The 18011-nt window shown below is 44.5% G+C and overlaps 1 protein-coding gene across 1 annotated transcript in view; it reads left to right on the top strand.

Annotated features, from left to right (window-relative positions):
- Positions 1-18011, top strand: part of LOC140206211 (NF-kappa-B inhibitor alpha-like) — a 54103-nt gene that overhangs the window by 13510 nt on the left and 22582 nt on the right. The window contains exons 2-5 of the mRNA XM_072274523.1: positions 5735-5840; positions 6028-6268; positions 9905-9993; positions 12341-12586. Of these exons, the coding sequence (XP_072130624.1) occupies positions 5735-5840; positions 6028-6268; positions 9905-9993; positions 12341-12586 (682 nt within the window). The remainder of the gene's footprint in view (positions 1-5734; positions 5841-6027; positions 6269-9904; positions 9994-12340; positions 12587-18011) is intronic.

Genomic DNA, 18011 nt, shown 5'->3' with positions numbered 1-18011 from the left:
ACGTTCCCTCCCTGTCCAACACCCCCCCCCCCCATTGTGCACCAGCCCTGCCATTCCAACATCCTTTGCTCCCGCCAGATTTGCAAACTTGCTCTCTGCTTCACGTTGACACATGCAGTACTGTGGAAAAGTCTCATTATTTAGGGCACCCTAATTATTTATGTACGCATGTACACACACACAGACACACACACACACACACACACACACACACACATATACATACAGTCCCCCCCCTCCCCCTCTCCCCCCTCCCCCTCTCCCCCCTCTCCCTCACACTGTTTTGGCCTGAGAACATTCATCAGGATTGGAGTCCCATCCTGACTATTTAGAACTTTCCATGACGTTGTCACATCTTTCAGGCTTTATCCAACTCCATATCATGCTGTTACTCCTTCCAATGGAAATCTGTTCAAGTCCCTTAAACATTTAATGTTTTGTGTTGAGAACCTTCATCAGGATGGGACTCCAGTTCTGATGAATGTTCTCGGCCCAAGATGTTGACTAAACACATTGATGAAGATAGAGCCGTAGATGTAGTGTATATGGATTTCAGCAAGGCATTTGATAAGGTACCCCATGCAAGGCTTATTGAGAAAGTAAGGAGGCATGGGATCCAAGGGGACATTGCTTTGTGGATCTAGAACTGACTTGCCCACAGAAGACAAAGTGTGGTTGTAGACGGGTCATATTCTGCATGGAGGTTGGTGACCAGTGGTGTGCCTCAGGGATCTGTTCTTGGACCCCTACTGTTTGTGATTTTTATAAATGACCTGGATGAGGAAGTGGAGGGATGGGTTAGTAAATTTGCTGATGACACAAAGGTTGGGGGTGTTGTGGATAGTGTGGAGGGCTGGCAGAGGTTACAACGGGACATTGATAGGATCCAAAACTGGGCTGAGAAGTGGCAGATGGAGTTCAACCCACGTAAGTGTGAGGTGGTTCATTTTGGTAGGTCAAGTATGATGGCAGAATATAGTATTAATGGTAAGACTCTTGGCAGTGTGGAGGATCAGAGGGATCTTGGGGTCCGAGTCCATAGGACACTCAAAGCTGCAGCGCAGGTTGACTCTGTGGTTAAGAAGGCATACGGTCCATTGGCCTTCAATCATTGGATTGAGTTTAAGAGATGAGAGGTAATGTTGCAGCTATATAGGACCCTGGTCAGATCCCACTTGGAGTACTGTGCTTGATTCTGGTCGCCTCGCTACAGGAAGGATGTGGAAACCATAGAAAGGGTGCAGAGGAGGTTTACAAGGATGTTGCCGGGATTGGGGAGCATGTCTTATGAGAATAGGTTGAGTGAACTCGGCCTTTTCTCCTTGGAGCAATGGATAATGAGAGGCATTAATCGTGTGGATAGTCAGAGGCTTTTCCCTAGGGCTGAAATGGCTAGCAGGAGAGGGCATATTTTTAAGGTGCTTGGAACTAGGTACAGAGGAGATGTCAGGGGTAAGTTTTTTTTACAGAGAGTGGTGAGTGTGGGGAATGGGCTGCTGGCAGCGGAGACGGAAACGGTGGGGTCTTTTAAGAGACTCCTGGATGGCTACATGGAGCTTAGAAAAATAGAGGGCTATGGGTAAAGCCTAGGTAGTTGTAAGGTAAGGACATGTTCGGCACAGCTTTGTGGGCCGAAGGGCCTGTATTGTGCTGTAGTTTTTCTATGTTTCTATGTTTCATTCCCCTCTTAGAAACTGCATGACTTGTTGCGTTTTCTAGCATTTTGTCTGTTGCTCAAGATTATCAGCATCTGCAGAATCTCACGTGGTTATCAAGTCCCTTAATTCTGTTTTCTCTTCCTTTACTTTTCAGAATAGGTGTCCTTGTGAATTATTGTGCTAAGTTGTCTGTCATGGGCCCCTGTGCAAATAGAAGTTGTTGCTAAGGGTGTGATAGTAAATACGGCTTTTGACTGTTGACTGCACAGACTGCTGACTTAAAGTACTTCTTTAAAGTGCATTGAAGGACTGGAGTTAACCTTTATACAGCTTCTAATAACACACATAAAAGTTGCTGGTGAACACAGCAGGCCAGGCAGCATCTCTAGGAAGAGGTACAGTCGACGTTTTGGGCCGAGACCCTTCGTCAGGACCACAGGTTTCCCCCACCAGCTGAAAGTAGAGTATTCCTATGAAACGGTTTGTAAGCCGGAATGTCGTAAAGCGAAGAAGCAATTACCAGTTATTTACATGGGAAAATTTTGTGAGCGTTTGCAGACCCAAAAATAACCTACCAAATCATGCCAAATAACACATAAAACCTAAAATAACAGTAACATATAGTAAAAGCAGGAATGATATGATAAATACACAGCCTGTATAAAGTAGAAATACTTTCCCACAATCATTGCCGGCACTGTTCTCCGTAGCAAAAATCTCACGCAAGCGCTCTTGGCAGGAAACCTCACGCAAGTGCTGTTGGCAAAAACACTCTCTCCAGTAACCTTTAAGCTATAAAGCTGCCAAATCATACCAAATAATATGTAAAAATACATAGCCTATATAAAGTAGAAATGATGTATGTACAGTGTAGTATCACTTACGGGAATCGGGAAGACAGCACAGAGCACTCTGATGATGGTGTGTTAGGCTGAGTCATCGGAGTTTGGGTGGTGCAGTGGCCCCCACCCTCTGGGCCGCCGACGGGTACCAATCCGCAAAGCATGCAGGGGTGCAGTGGTATCTGGGAGGCACACAGCACATCTTTAAGAAAAAAGACAAACGCAATCGCCTCTGATCTGGGCTGACAATTATGTGCTGGGCGGCACCTAATTAATTAGCATGTTCATTTCGGCTTTTTTCTTAAAGATGTGCTGTGTGCCTCCCGGCTACCGCTGCATTCTCCGCGAATTGGTTACTGTCCGCAGCCTGGGGTTGGGGTGGTGGGACACTGAGATGAGGCGTCATCTCATCTTCATCTGTTTCCATTAGGGCAGACAGCTCATCTTCTCCTATGACTGTCCGCCTCGATGTCGAAGGTTGAGGTTCGTCATCTGCTGTGGCTGATGTGCAAGGCTTGCTTGACTGCTGAGCCTCATGCATTTTTCTATCGTACAGTTCTTTGTAAGCACTCAAACCATCTTGCAAATATGCCCTAAACCGACGTACCCTTTCAAAGTTAAAGTTGTACTTTATCATTGCAGCGAAAATCTCACGCATTTGCTTCACGTTCCGTTCATGGACGACTTCACTTTCGCTACTGAATTGGGTTTCGATTGTTATCCCTTCCTCTTCCAAATGCCTCAAATCTTCATCTATCAGTTCTTGGTCATGGGATGCCAAAACCTCTTCAACATCATCTTCATCAGCTTCCACAAGCCAAACTCACTTTGTCCTTACTTCATTCACCACGATCGAAACGCTTAATTATGTCTAGTTTTACGCTAAGTGTAACACCCTTACGAGCTCTTTTAGGCTTTTTCGATACCTTACAACTCATCTTGCTAACAGATGCTCGTAGGCATGTGTTTAAGCAATGCCGGCTAGAAAGCCGTTCCGAATCCCGGGGAGAGCGGCTGCTCGGGGCGCGCTGCCTTATATCACACGCTGCTTTTTTATCGCGAGCTGCTTTTTTCGCGCGCTGCCTTTCTTTGTAACAGTGAAAACACCTTCTGTTAGCGAAAACAGGTAACTAATGTAGGTCTTTTATAACAGTGAGGTTTTGTAAAGCGAACGTTCGAAAAGCGGGAGACACCTGTAACTGAAAGAAGTGCTAGTAAGAGATTTGAAAGTGGGAGGGGGAGGGGAAGATCCAAAATGATGGGAGAAGACAGGAGGGGGAGGGATGGAGCCAAGAGCTGGACAGTTGATTGGCAAAGGGGATATGAGAGGATCATGGGACAGGAGGCCTAGGGAGAAAGAAAGGGGGAGGGGGGAAACCCAGAGGATGGGCAATAACGGATGGGGTATGAGGGGGAGGTGGGGCATTAATGGAAGTTAGAGAAGTCAATGTTCATGCCATCAGGTTGGAGGCTACCCAGATGGAATATAAGATATTGTTCCTCCAACCTGAGTGTGGCTTCATCTTTACAGTAGAGGAGGCCGTGGATAGACATATCAGAATGGGATTGGGACGTGGAATTAAAATGTGTGGCCACTGGGAGATCCTGCTTTCTCTGGGCCCCCTCCCCCTCCCACTTTCAAATCTCTTACTGGCTCTTCTTTCAGTTAGTCCTGACGAAAGGTCTCGGCCTGAAACTTCGACTGCACCTCTTCCTAGAGATGCTGCCTGGCCTGCTGCGTTCACCAGCAACTTTTATGTGTGTTGCTTGAAATTCCAGCATCTGCAGATTTCCTTGTGTTTACAGCTTCTAATTATGGTATTAAGTCCCTGTGATTGATCCAGATAGAGACAAAAGACTGTAGTTCAGGGTTTCCCGGTCTGGGATCCATAGAACCCTCTGTTAATGGTAGGGGCCCATGGTAACCCCTGCTGCAAATGGGCCTCTTTCTCCACCCCCCCCCCCCAGCCTGACATAACTGAAACGCTTTTACCTTAAGTAGAGATTTCTAAGAGCATTGAGTAAATCTGATTCAAAAGCGATTAAATACCAGCTTCATTCTCAAGAGTCATCTGCCCTACTTTATTCTGCTGCCGTAGTTTCCAAATCAGTCATGTTATTCACCAGATGTCTAAGAAGAGGAGTTCAGAAACTTGAATATGAATCCGTACTTTCTTTTTCTTCACATGAGTTTTACAGCATTTAATTTGCTTGATTGCTGCCCTGCTTTAACAGCAATGTGCATAAATTGACTCTGTTCTAGTTTGTGCTTTTTGATTTGGCGACTTTTTCTGGAGAGAGCTGGACTGACAATTCCATCTGACTTCAAGGCGAGTGGTCCTAGGCTCGAATCTGGCTGGCTGCTTGCATGCTTTCCATCCATACTGAGTTGAACACCAAGTGAGCAACTCAGCATTGTGTAAAAAAAAACAACAAACACTAAAGAAGTGGCAAGAATTCACCCAATTAACAAGTTGCTGAGGGGAACAATCTGCTAGTTTGGTGCAGAAATCCTAGTAATGAACTATCTACTAGAGTTGAGCTCTGTCTCTCTCACCACCATCTTCTTTCTCACTTTTCACTGTGTATAAGGTGTCTGCAACTAGGGGAGCAGTTTTTAGCTTCTCTCTTGGGCACATTCTGCCTATATCTAATCTGTTCTCTGCTTCTCTCTCACTGGCTCTTTCTACTATTCTTCCCACCCCTCCCCGCCCATCCTTGATCTCTTGCTGTCTTGCACACTATCCACACTAAGCTATATTTACTTGCCACCGCTGATGTTCAGGGCAGCAACAAAGGTCCTCCATCTCTGTTGGTGTTCAGGTCATGTCAGTAGCCTCCTTGGTTTTCACTGCTGTCAGTCATACAAGTTCTTGGTGGAGTCTCAGGAATACCGTCACACTCAGATGTAGAAGACTGCTTCATTGCTGTTTCCAGAGCAGTGTTGTTTGATCAGTCAGGGTTGCTAGCCCTGAGCTGAACCCCCAAACCTGTAGAACCAGTGGACCACTGTCTGTCCTCTAACTTTGACCAGTTTGGCATGGGTGACCTTACCAAGAGCCAAAGTATAAAGCCCTGACTCGAGCCGACATAGTTTTCCAGGTCATTGAGGTACGCAAGCCTCCAAACCCTATGACAAGGTTGTGGTCCTCTGGAGAAGAGCTGTATTTAACCATTCTCAAACTGGGACCACCTAAGGATGATCAGCTAATGTCTGGAATTTTGTTTTAAAAGGATACTGCACCTGACCATAATTCATGAAGAAGATTGCCTGCTGGAGCGCCTTCTATACTATATCAAGGGTACGGATTTTCTCAACCTGCAAAACAACATGAAGCAGGTACTGAGAGTGCAGATGGAAATAATTACTTTGGTTTTGTGTCATTCAGAGATTTACTTAGAACTTTCCTTGTCGCCAGCACATCAGTTGTTTTTCTCAATGAAAGTACAAACTCTGCTTCCATTTCCCATGCAATAGTTTAAAAAAAACCTCTCTCCTTCCTTCCCACACTCCTCATCTCTTTCAGACGGCATTGCATTTGGCAGTGATCCTTGAGCGTCCAGACTTTATAAAGAAGTTGACAGCTGCTGGAGCGAGCCTCTTGCTGCAAGAGAAGGATGGGAACACTGCCTTACACCTCGCTTGCAAGGAGATGGCACTTGCCTGTGTCCAGGCACTCCTGTTTCACCATTCCAGTGACCTACATTATTCCAGTTTGGTGGACCCTTCAGAGTTCAAACAGCAGCTGCATTTCTATAACTACCAAGGTAAAGGCTCTGAGATTTAATGTTTACTTTCAAAAATTTCTGACTAGATTTGGTTACCAGGCGGGAAAACTTTGGTGTCTGAAGAGGTCCTAATTTCTAATTAAATTCAACCTTAACAATGGTGTTTTTACTTGTTGGTTCATCGTTTAAAGACAGTTAAAGTCTGTAGGTCGCCACTGTCCTTCCCACACCGCAGGGTGAGGTGGATGCTTTAGGGCATGTTGATGACTGTGCATTTAACTAGTAGAGAGGAACCCAAACCTGTTACCAGATCTCTGTTTATTTTCTGATCCTCGGGGTTCTTCCAGGAGTCAGGACTGATCAGCAGTCTTAATTCCAAGATTTCAGTTTATTTTAGAGTACAAACAAGCCTACAAATACTGAGCAAACTAAATAAGAAGCTGAGAAACAATACTGAGGAGTATGGATGTGAAGAAAAAAACAGTAAAGAAAGAAAAGATGGCGCTTCTGAAAAATCTGTTGCTTTTATAGGTAACCCTCTCACCAGGCTTGTATACCAACTTGGCTCGTTAGCCAGCTCTGCTAACAGCCACATGACTCTGCAGCAAGAAGACCATCTTTGATAAACAAGATGCATCTAGGGTCGGTACGATTAGGGGTTCAACCAAACAGGAACGTTGTGATGTTCTGATTAAAGCACCTCGATTTGAGCGAATGCTGTGTAAATGCTGCCCATACACAATTGTCAGTCAGCCAGAAATAACAGATAATGCACAGCAAAAAATTACAAAGAAAGTGTATTTACAGATTTCAACATTATCAAACAGTTAGTAGGAAAAAGAAAAGAAAAAAGTAATCTAAGGGCCCGTTACAATTAAACCAGTCCAATGTGTACAGTTTGTTCTATGCCTTTCTGGCATTGACCCTTCCTCCTTGGAGCCATTCATCTTCACAAACCATTTGTAACTGGGACTCTGCTTCCCAAGGCATTCTGCGGCACTTTTGCTCCTGTCCTCTCCACAATTCCCACCAAAAAAGTCCCCGCAAACCAGACTACTGTCCCTCACAAAAATCTCTCTCTGTCCCACTCTCTCTAGAACTTACTCCCAATTCCACCATCCTGATTGGCTGACACAACATTCCTAATTTGAGCAGTAGGGTTTTGGCCGAAACGAAAACATTCTACCAGCGGGACACGCAGTGTTTGCAGAAACTTCTGAAATGAAATACCGACAACATAGCAGTTGAAATCTTAACCAGAGCATTACATATAAATAAGATAAGGATTCCTTAGATCGAGATAAGCTAGTTAATAGACTACATAATTAAAACAGCTGCATCACTTGGGTAATGTGCTAATACTTAGCCGATGAAAAATGAGAAGGGGTGATAAACTGTTAGTTTAGCTGCTATACGGCTTTCTGCCAGTGAGTGTGAAAAATACACAAAGTAGTTTAAAAAGTACAAACCTTAAAAAGTATTATTTTTAAAATAAACTGTGGTTTCCAACACAATTGGATTAGGTGAGATTACCTTTATTTGTCACATATATATTGAAGCATACAGTGAAATGCATTGTGTCAATAGGCAATATAGTACATCCTTATGCTGGGGCAGTTTGCAAGTATTGTCATATGTCTTGCGCCAGTATTACATGTCTACAGCTTACAGCCCTGACCTGGCATGTGGGAGGAAACTGGAGCACCTGGTCACAGGGAGAATGCACAAATTCCTTGTAGACAGAGTGGCAAGAACTGAAGCTGGGTTGCTGGCTGTAATAGTGTCACACTAACTGCTGTGTTACCTTGCAAACAATATTTATAAACTGCTATATAGGACGATTCTTCAATTACTGCTAGAGTTGCATAGTATAAAACAATTATCCACCTCCTTCAAGCCACAGATTCTACTGCTTTGATTAAATAGCTCACACACAAATTTCAGACCATCTTGTCCTTAGTCACTCTCACTCTTGGAGTAGATAGTCATCAAAAGTCAAGTTACCCCAATGACCTATTTCTCAAAGTTGCAAACAATACCAGACATTGTCCAAATGGCTTAATTCTGCTCCCCCCAACTTGACCCCATTCTCTTGCCTTCTGCCTGTAACTTTTGATGCCCTTACTTATCAAGAACTTATCAACCTCTGCTTTAAATATCACCAAGGACTTTCCCTCCACAACCATCTGCGGCAGTGAATTCCACAGATACACCACCCTCTGCATAAAGAAGTTACTCCTCATACGCAAAGTTTCATTTCCGAGCTTATTGTCTGTTATGTTGCTTGTGTTTAGGGCAGCGATGAAGTTTATTTAAATTGCTATTTCGGTAACAGTTTTGACAATCAGGGTTGTTGTCCCTGAGCTGAACCTCCAAACCTGGAGGACTAGTAGACAGTCTGGGGTCTACCCTTTGATCTGTTTGGGCTGGTTGACCAAGAACCAAAGCCCAAGGCCCTTACACAGCCAGCATTGCTCTCCAGGTCATTGAGACACAGAAGCCTCCAAACCCTACGACAAGGTGGAGGTCCTCTTAGGGCATTTCCAAATTGAATTATGTTAATTAACTCAGCACCTGGACTGAATTAGATCCTGCAGACCTTGCCGCTGTCTGTAATTTGTTTGTACGTTCTCCCTTTGACTACATGATTTCCTCCGTTTGCTCTGGTTTTCTCCCACAGTCCAAAGAAATTGTCCTGTGACCAGGCTAGGATTAAATTTGAGGTTGCTTGAAGGGTCTTCTCCGCACTGTGTTCAATGTGGGCGGCATGGTAGTGTGGTTAGCACAATGCCTTACAGTACAAATGACCCAAGTTCAATGAAGAGTTTGTATGTTTTCTTTGTGACTATGTGGGTTTCCTCCGGGTGCTCCGGTTTCCTCCCACATCCCAAAGATTCATTCTAAATTGTCCTGTGATTAGGCTGGGATTAAATCAGGGGTTACTGGGCGACATGGCATGAAGGGCCAGAAGGACCTATACTGCAGTGTATCACAAATCACAATAAGGGTCGAGGTGTGACCTGATAGATGTATGACTATGATGGGGTAAATCTCTATCTCCCCACCCCTCATGCCACTGGTAGGGATATCATCCGTTAATCTTGCGAGACCATGGACCTGCGCCTGGAAAGTCTTCACTCTCCAGGGCGCAGGCCTGGGCAAGTTTGTATGGAAGACCAGCAGCTGCCCATGCTGCAAGTCTTCCCTCTCCACGACACCAATGTTGCCCAAGGGAAGGGCATTAGGACGGCACCAGTGTCGTTGCAGAGCAATGTGTGATTAAGTGCCTTGCTCAAGGACACAAAAAGCATATCAAGGATATCAAAAAACAAGAAATAAATAGGAACATTGGTGAATGGTAAAGTGTTTGGGGTTCCTCTTTATCAGATCTCCAGTGCGTATCATTGGATATCAACGGAGAGAATGGTTTGCAACCCTTGGGAACATTCACACCTAACCTCAGGACATCACCCTGTTAGGAAGTAGTGCCTCCAGGAATGCTGAAGAACATTGAACTGAAAAGGAAAAGGTGATGTGTGCAAGAACCAGATAGAAATCAAAGGAAAAGCACGTGATAAATGTAATGAGGGGAACAGGTCGTCTGCTGATTGGCACCAAATGGCTTATTGCTGATGTCTGTTCCTTGCCTTTTAATGTTTCTCCCTTTTCCCTCAGGTTTAACGCCCCTCCACTTGGCAGTAATACTTAATGATGTTAAGATAGTGGAGTATCTTCTGCAGTTTGAACAGGACGTAAATGCAAAGGCAAGTTCTCTAAAAATCTCTGAAACAGTTTAAGATGCAAGGCACCGCAGGGTCAATGGGGGTGGGGAGGATGATCAAATAATCTTTATTGCTTTTGCTGTAGTCTGAGGGGGAGGGGACTGGCCCATTTTTTCTGAATGATTTTGTCTTTCATTTAGTTTTCTCCCCTCCCACAGGTCCCCTTGCTCAGCTGTGAGTGTGGGTGGACTGTTCACTGCAGTCTCACTGCGGTGTCCCGTGAGCAGACTGCAGAGTGCAAGTCTGGACCAGAACGTGTCCCCCTCTGAGACTAACTAAAGGCTCTGTATGCCACCTTCAGACAGGCATTACATACCCCATCTCATTTCACAAAGAAGAGCACAGGTGTCCATGCTTTGGGCAGTGTTCCTTGCAATTGCAATGGATATTCATGTTCTTCCAAATTGGATCTTCTGACCTCAGAGCTGTTTGCCTTCAGAGTCAAAGTAAAGTTTATTATCAGAATACTTGTATGTCACTACATACCACCTGAGATTTGTTTTCTTGTGGGCTTACTCAGCAAATCTACAGAATAGTAACTGTAACAGGATCAATGAAAGATCAACCAGAACGTAGAGGGCAATCTGTTCAAGTGCAAATATAAATAAATAGCAATAAATAACAAGAATATGAAATAACAAGATAAAAAACTCCTTAAAGTGAAATCATTGGTGTGGGATTCAGGGTAATTAACAGTTCTCAGTAGCTGTTACCGCTAGCGGAATATTTAATAGATTTTTTTTTCTTTGTGCTTTGTTCCTATACCCCATCCTGAGCTTAATTCCTGGAAATGCCCAAAAAGTAGCAGCAGTACTTGTTCAAATATGCCTCCTAATGGTCATTAAGGGAGTCCAGAAACCGTTCGTTATTCTCCGGTGTTTAGGATTTTCAACGCACAAAATATCAACTGTTTCTGGCTATAGGAGCGCCACGCTAAAGTATTGGTTTGCAAGATGCTATTACAGCTCGGGGCAACAGAGTTCAATTGCAGTGTTGGACGTTCTCTCCATGATTGTGTGTGTTTCCTCCCACAGTCCTAAAGACCTACTAGTGGTGCAGTTAGCCATTGGTCAGTATGACGATGTGGGCATCACTGAGTCGTGGCTGAAAGAAGGTCATAGTTGGGAGCTTATACTTTGCATGGAAAGGACAGGCAAGAAGGTGTAGGTGGTGGTATGGCTCTGTTGGTAAGGAGATAATGCTGAGGCTTTATAAGACACTAGTCACAGAGTATTGTCAGCAGTTTTTGGGGCCCCATATCTCAGAATGGATGTGTTGCCATTGGAGAGAGTTCAAAGGAAGTTTATGAGGATGATTGCAGGAATGATGGGGTTAACATATGAGGAGTGTTTGGCAGCTTTAGACCTGTACTCACTGGAATTTAGTAAAAAATGCAGGGGGAGGGGCGGTGTATCTGACTAAAACCTGAATATTGAAAGGACTAGATAAAGTGGGTGTGGAGAGGATGTTTCCTTTGGTGGGGATGCTCCGATCTAGAGGACACAGCCTCAAAATTGAGGGGCAATCCTTAGAACAGAGATAAGGAGGAAATTTTAGACAGAGAGTAGTGAATCTGTGGAATGGTCTGTCACAGACAGCTGTGGAGGCCAGAACCATGGATATATTTAAAGCAAAAATTGTTTGCTGATTAGTCAGGACATCAAAGGTTATGGCGAGATGGCAGGCTGAGTAGGATTAGGGATCAGCCACAATGGAATGGCGGGGCAGACTCGATAGGCTGAATGGCCTAATTCTGTTCCTGCGTCTTATGGTCTTATACTTAGTAGGTTAATTGGTCATTGTGAATTGTCCTGTGCTTAGGCGGGTTGCTGAGCGGCATGGCTTGTCGGGCTGGAAGGGCCTGATCTGTGCTGTATCTCTAAATAAGTGACAGGATGACTTGTTGCTTCCCTGTGTCACTCTGTTTTTGGGGTGTGGGGCATGAACAGAAATGATCATCTTATTGATGAAATTAAAGGTTCAAAGGTTCATTTTATTATCAAAGTATGTATGTAGAATACAACTCTGAGATTCGTCTTCTCCAGATACTGAAAAACCATGGAGTCATTGAAAGAAAAGACAACCCCCTCCCCCATCACACAAAAGGGGAAAAAGAAACAAAAACTATCAAACCCCAACCTGCTCCCCCACAAACTCCTCCCTCGCACAAAAATTACCAGATTGTCTACCCGGAAAACAGTGCTAGAACATCAAACCCCCAACCCCTCCCATGCAAAATAAACCAGTGACAATAACATGAAGTCAGAAGGTGTATTTTTTTTATAAAGGGAAACCTATGGGATATTTAAACTTCAATTTCTGTCTGTAGGAGAAATGTGCAGGTCGGACTGCATTACATTTGGGAGTAGAAAAGCAGAATCCTCACATCGTCAGACTCTTACTAAAGAGGGGAGCAGATGTTCATGCCCAGATGTACAATGGCTACACACCAATTTGTCTGGCCGTGTTCTTGCCCGATTCTGGAATAACCCAAATGCTCAGAGACTATGGCTCTTCAGAACCAATTACAGATGATGAGTCAGACGAAGATGAAGGAATAGATGAAGATGGTGTGGTACGTAAAACTGTTTAATTGAACTCCAAATACTTGTGGGTGGGTACAACTCAACTGTGATATTAGAAGAGAGTTTCTGTACTTGAAGAGTTTCAAGGAGGAAGAATGTTTCCACATCAGATGGAAATTTTCGAGGTGCAGTTGAACATTCTGCAATGGAGTTTTTTTTCCTTTCCGTCTGCAACTGAGGCACAGTTTGATGGTCCCCTGTACTTCCTTAATTCCAGTGCTGTTAATGTGTCCCCAATCTGCACCCTCTGCAATTGGGACAAGCTGATTGCTCATGCACTAATTAGGAGACGTAAATGTAGCTTTTTTTTAACTCTTAAGAACTACTTGTTTACACTTGACACCACAAAAAGAGCCAGAGTTTGAGCTCCCTTGCCTACTTGGCATATCGCACGCTGAAGTAGACCAATTGGCTTACGACACCTCTGCCAACTGTTTCAAAGTGTTCCACTCCCTGATTCTTTCGCCTAAGCTTTGTGAATTTTTCCTTTATATTAATATTTTTGATTTTCCTTTGCATTTTTTTGAGGAATAAAGAGCATGTTGGTAGGATTAGTATTTTGCTCTGGGTGTTGGATGTGGGAATCTTCCAATCTCCCAGATGGCCACATCTGCGCCAGGTGTACCGAGATGCAGCTGCTGAGAGACTGTGTTAGGAATCTGGAACTGCGGTTCAATGACCTACAGCTTATTAGGGAGAGTGAACAGGAGATAGTGAGGAGCTACAGGGAGTCAGTCACTCCAAGGCTGCGGGAGTTAGATAAGTGGGTGATGGTCAGGGAAGCGAAGGGAAGAGCTCAGATAGAGAGCACCACATGTTGGTACCAGTGACATAGGTAGAAAAAGGGAGGAAGTCCTGAAGAGAGAATCCAGGGAGTTAGGTAGGAATTTGAAAAGCAGGACCTCTGGGATAGTAATCTCAGGATTGCTGCCTGTGCCACGTACTAATGAGTGCAAGGATAGCACGATCAGGCATATTAATGTGTGTGGCTGAGAGACTGGTGTAGGGGCAGGGCTTCAGTTTCCTGGATCATTGGGCCCTCTGCTGGGGGAGGTATGACTTCTACAAAAAAGGACGGGTTACACCTGAATGGGGTCCAATATCCTAGCTGGTACATTGGGAGGGTTTAAACTAATTTGGCAGGGGGATGGGAAGCAGAGTGATAGGGTTGAGGAAGGGAAAAACAGAAATAAATCAAAGCATGCAACAGAGATTATAGAAAGAACAGGCAGGAGATGAGGCTTAATCACAGCCAGTGGAATGAGTAACAGGCAATAGAGGCGTGGTGCAGTTAAAACAGAAAGTAACAAATACTGGACTGAAAGTGTTATATTTGAATGCACACAGCATCAGGAATAAAATGGACGATCTTGAAATTCAGCTACAGATCAGCAAGTATGAAGTTCTGGCCATCTCTGAAACTTAGCTAAAGGATGGCTGACATTGGGAGCTGAACGTCCAAAGATATACAGTGTATTGGAAAGATAGGTTAGTAGGCAGAGGGGGTGGTGTAAAAGAAATAATATTAAATCGTTAGAAATAGATGACATTGGATTAGAAGGTGTAAGGTCTCTATGGGTTGAGTTAAGAAATGGCAAGGGTAAAAGGACCCTAATGGCAGTTGTATACAGGCCTCCAAACAGCAGCCAAGATGTGGATTACAAATTACAACAGAAGATAGAAAAGGTGTATCAGAAAGGCAATGTCATGATAATCATTGGGGATTTTAACATGAAAGTGGATTGGAAAACCAGGTCAGTACTGAACCTTAAGAGAGAGTGTTTGTAGAATGTCAAAGAAGAGACTAAAAGCTTTTTTAAGTATATAAAGGGTAAAAGAGAGTTGAGGGTAGATATAGGACCAATACAAAATGACGTTGGAGATATTGTAATAGGAGATACAGAGATGTCAGAGGAACTGAATGCGTATTTTGCATCAGTCTTCACAGTGGAAGACGTCTGCAGTATACCAGACATTCAGGAGTGTCAGGGAAGTGAAATTTTTGCAGTGAGAATTAATGACTGTGAAGGTGTTCAGGAAGCTTAATGGTCTGAGTGTGGGTAAATCTCCTGGACCTGATGGAATGCACCCTCGGGTTCTGAAGGAAGTAACTGGAGAGACTGCGGAGGCATTAACAATGATCTTTCAAGAATCAATAGATTCTGGCATTGTACCGGATGACTAGAAAATTGCAAATGTTATTCCCCTATTTAAGAAGGGTGGGAGGCAGCAGAAAGGAAACTATAGCCTGACATCAGTGGTTGGGAAGTTGTTGGAATTGATTGTTAAGATGACATTACAGAGTACCTGGAGGCACATGACAAGATAGGCCAAAGCCATCATGGTTTCCGGAAAGGAAAATCCTGCCTGACAAACCTACTGCAATTCTTTGAGGCAATTACAAGCAGGGTAGACAAAGGAGATGCAGTAGACGTGGTGTACTTGGATTTTCATAGGCCTTTGACAAGGTGCCACACATGAGGCTGCTTAGCAAGATAAGAACCCATGGAATTACAGGGAAGTTACTAGCATGGGTGGAGCATTGGCTGGTCAGCAGATAACGGAGAGAGGGAATAAAGGGATCCTATTCTGGCTGGCTGCCGGTTACCAGTGGAGTTCCACTGGGGTTGGTGTTGGGACCGCTGCTTTTTACGATGTTTTGGACTACGGTATTAATGGATTTGTGGTTAAATTTGCAGATGATACAAAGATAGGTGGAGGAGTGGGTAGTGTTGAGGAAACAGAGAGACTTAGATAGTTTAGGGGAATGGGCAAAGAGGTGGCAAATGAAATACAATGTTGGAAAGTGTATAGTCATGCACTTTGGTGGAAGAAATAAACAGGCAGACTATAGATGGGAAGACAATTCAAAATGCAGAGATGCAAAGGGATTCGGGGGTCCTTGTGCAGGATACCCTAAAAGTTAACTTCCAGGTTGAGTCAATTGTGAAGAAGGCGAATGCAATGTTGGCATTCATTTCTAGAAGTATAGAATATACGAGCAGGGATGTGATGTTGAAGCTCTGTAAGGCACTCGTGAGAGCACACTTGGAGTATTGGGTGCAGTTTTGGGCTCCTTATTTTAGAAAGGATATACTTACATTGGAGAGGGTTCAGAGAAGATTTACAAGAATGAGACGGTTACCGTATGAGGAACGTCTGGCAGCTCTTGGGCTGTATTCCCTGGAGATCAGGAAAATGAGGGGGGATCTCATAGAAACATTCTGAATGTTAAAAGGCCTGAACAGTTTCAATATGGCAAAGTTATTTCCTATGGTAGGGGAATCCAGGACAAGAGTTACAACGATGTTGCCTGAATTGGGGAGCATGCCTTATTAGAACAGGTTGAGTGAACTCGGCCTTTTCTCCTTGGAGCAATGGAGGATGAGAGGTGATCTGATAGAGGTGTACAAGATGATGAGAGGCATTGATCGTGTGGATAATCAGCGGCTTTTTCCCAGGTCTGAAATGGTTGCCACTAGAGGACACAGGCTTAAGGTGCTGGGGAGTAGGTACAGAGGAGATGTCAGGGGTAAGTTTTTTACTCAGAGTGGTGAGTGCGTGGAATGGGCTGCAGGGAACGGTGGTGGAGGCGGATATGATAGGGTCTTTTAAGAGACTTTTAAATAGGTACATGGAGCTTAGAAAAATAGAGGGCTGTAGGTAAGCCTAGTAATTTTTAAGGTAGGGACATGTTCGGCACAACTTTGTGGACCGAAGGGCCTGTATTGTGTTGTAGGTTTTCTGTGTTCTAAGAGGGCACAATTTCAGGATTGAAGGATGTCCATTTAGAACTGAGATGCAGAGAAGTTACTTTAGTCAGAGGGTGGTAAATCTGTGGAATTTGTTGCCTTGAGGGGCTTTGGAGGCCAGGTCATTGGGTATATTTAAGGGAGAGATTGATAGGTTCTTGATTAGCCAGGGCATCAAAGGGTATGGGGTGAAGGCAGGGTTGTGGGTATGACTGGAAGAATTGGATTTGCCCATGATTGAATGGCGGAGCAGACTCTGAAGGGCTGAATGGCCTACTTCTGCTCCTATATCTTATAGTCTTAATATACATGTCATTTACTTTAACTGATTTATATAGTCCTGTATTAAAATTGTTACAGTTATGTTCAGAGAAACGGCAGGTAGTGTTTAGCCCAGATAAATGTGAGGTGTTGCACCTTGGTAGGGCAGATGCAAGGAGACAGTACCCTGTTAAATGTTGCTGAGCAGAGAGATACTGAGGTCCAAGTCCATAGCTCATTGAAAGTGGCTACACTGATTGATAAGGTCGTTAAGAATGCTTATGGAATGCTTGCTTTTATTAGTGGAGGCATTGAGTTCAAAATGAGGTTATGGTGCAAATTTATAAAACTTGGTATGGCCACATCTAGAGAATTGCATACAGTTCTGGTGATCCCACTATAGGAAGGATGTTGAGGCTTTGGAGAGGGTGCAGATGAGATTTACTGGGATGCTGCCTGGTTTAGAGGGCATGTGGTATCACGAGAAGCTTGATAAACTTGGACAACAACAGGAATTCTGCAGATGCTGGAAATTCAAGCAACACACATAAAAGTTGCTGGTGAACGCAGCAGGCCAGGCAGCATCTCTAGGAAGAGGTGCAGTCGACGTTTCAGGCCGATACCCTTCGTCAGGACTAACTGAAGGAAGAGTGAGTAAGGGATTTGAAAGTTGGAGGGGGAGATCCAAAATGATAGGAGAAGACAGGAGGGGGAGGGATGGAGCCAAGAGCTGGACAGGTGATAGGCAAAAGGGATACGAGAGGAGACTGCGTCCGGTGCTCCCGATGTGGCCATTTATATATTGGTGAGACCCGACGCAGACTGGGAGACCGCTTTGCTGAACACCTACGCTCTGTCCCCCAGAGAAAGCAGGATCTCCCAGTGGCCACACATTTTAATTCCACATCCCATTCCCATTCTGACATGTCTATCCACGGCCTCCTCTACTGTAAAGATGAAGCCACACTCAGGTTGGAGGAGCAACACCTTATATTCCGTCTGGGTAGCCTCCAACCTGATGGCATGAACATCGACTTCTCTAACTTCCGCTAATGCCCCACCACCCCCTCGTACCCCATCTGTTACTTATTTTTATACACACATTCTTTCTCTCACTCTCCTTTTTCTCCCTCTGTCCCTCTGAATATACCCCTTGCCCATCCTCTGGGTCCTCCCCCCCCACCCCCTCGTCTTTCTTCCCGGACCTCCTGTCCCATGATCCTCTTGTATCCCTTTTGCCTATCACCTGTCCAGCTCTTGGCTCCATCCCTCCCCCTCCTGTCTTCTCCTATCATTTTGGATCTCCCCTCCCCCTCCAACTTTCAAATCCCTTACTCACTCTTCCTTCAGTTAGTCCTGACGAAGGGTCTCAGCCTGAAACGTCGACTGCACCTCTTCCTAG

Source organism: Mobula birostris, chromosome 12, assembly GCF_030028105.1.
Source record: "Mobula birostris isolate sMobBir1 chromosome 12, sMobBir1.hap1, whole genome shotgun sequence".
NCBI classification, from domain to species: Eukaryota; Metazoa; Chordata; class Chondrichthyes; order Myliobatiformes; family Myliobatidae; genus Mobula; species Mobula birostris.
This window is presented reverse-complemented; position numbering and strand designations above follow the sequence as displayed.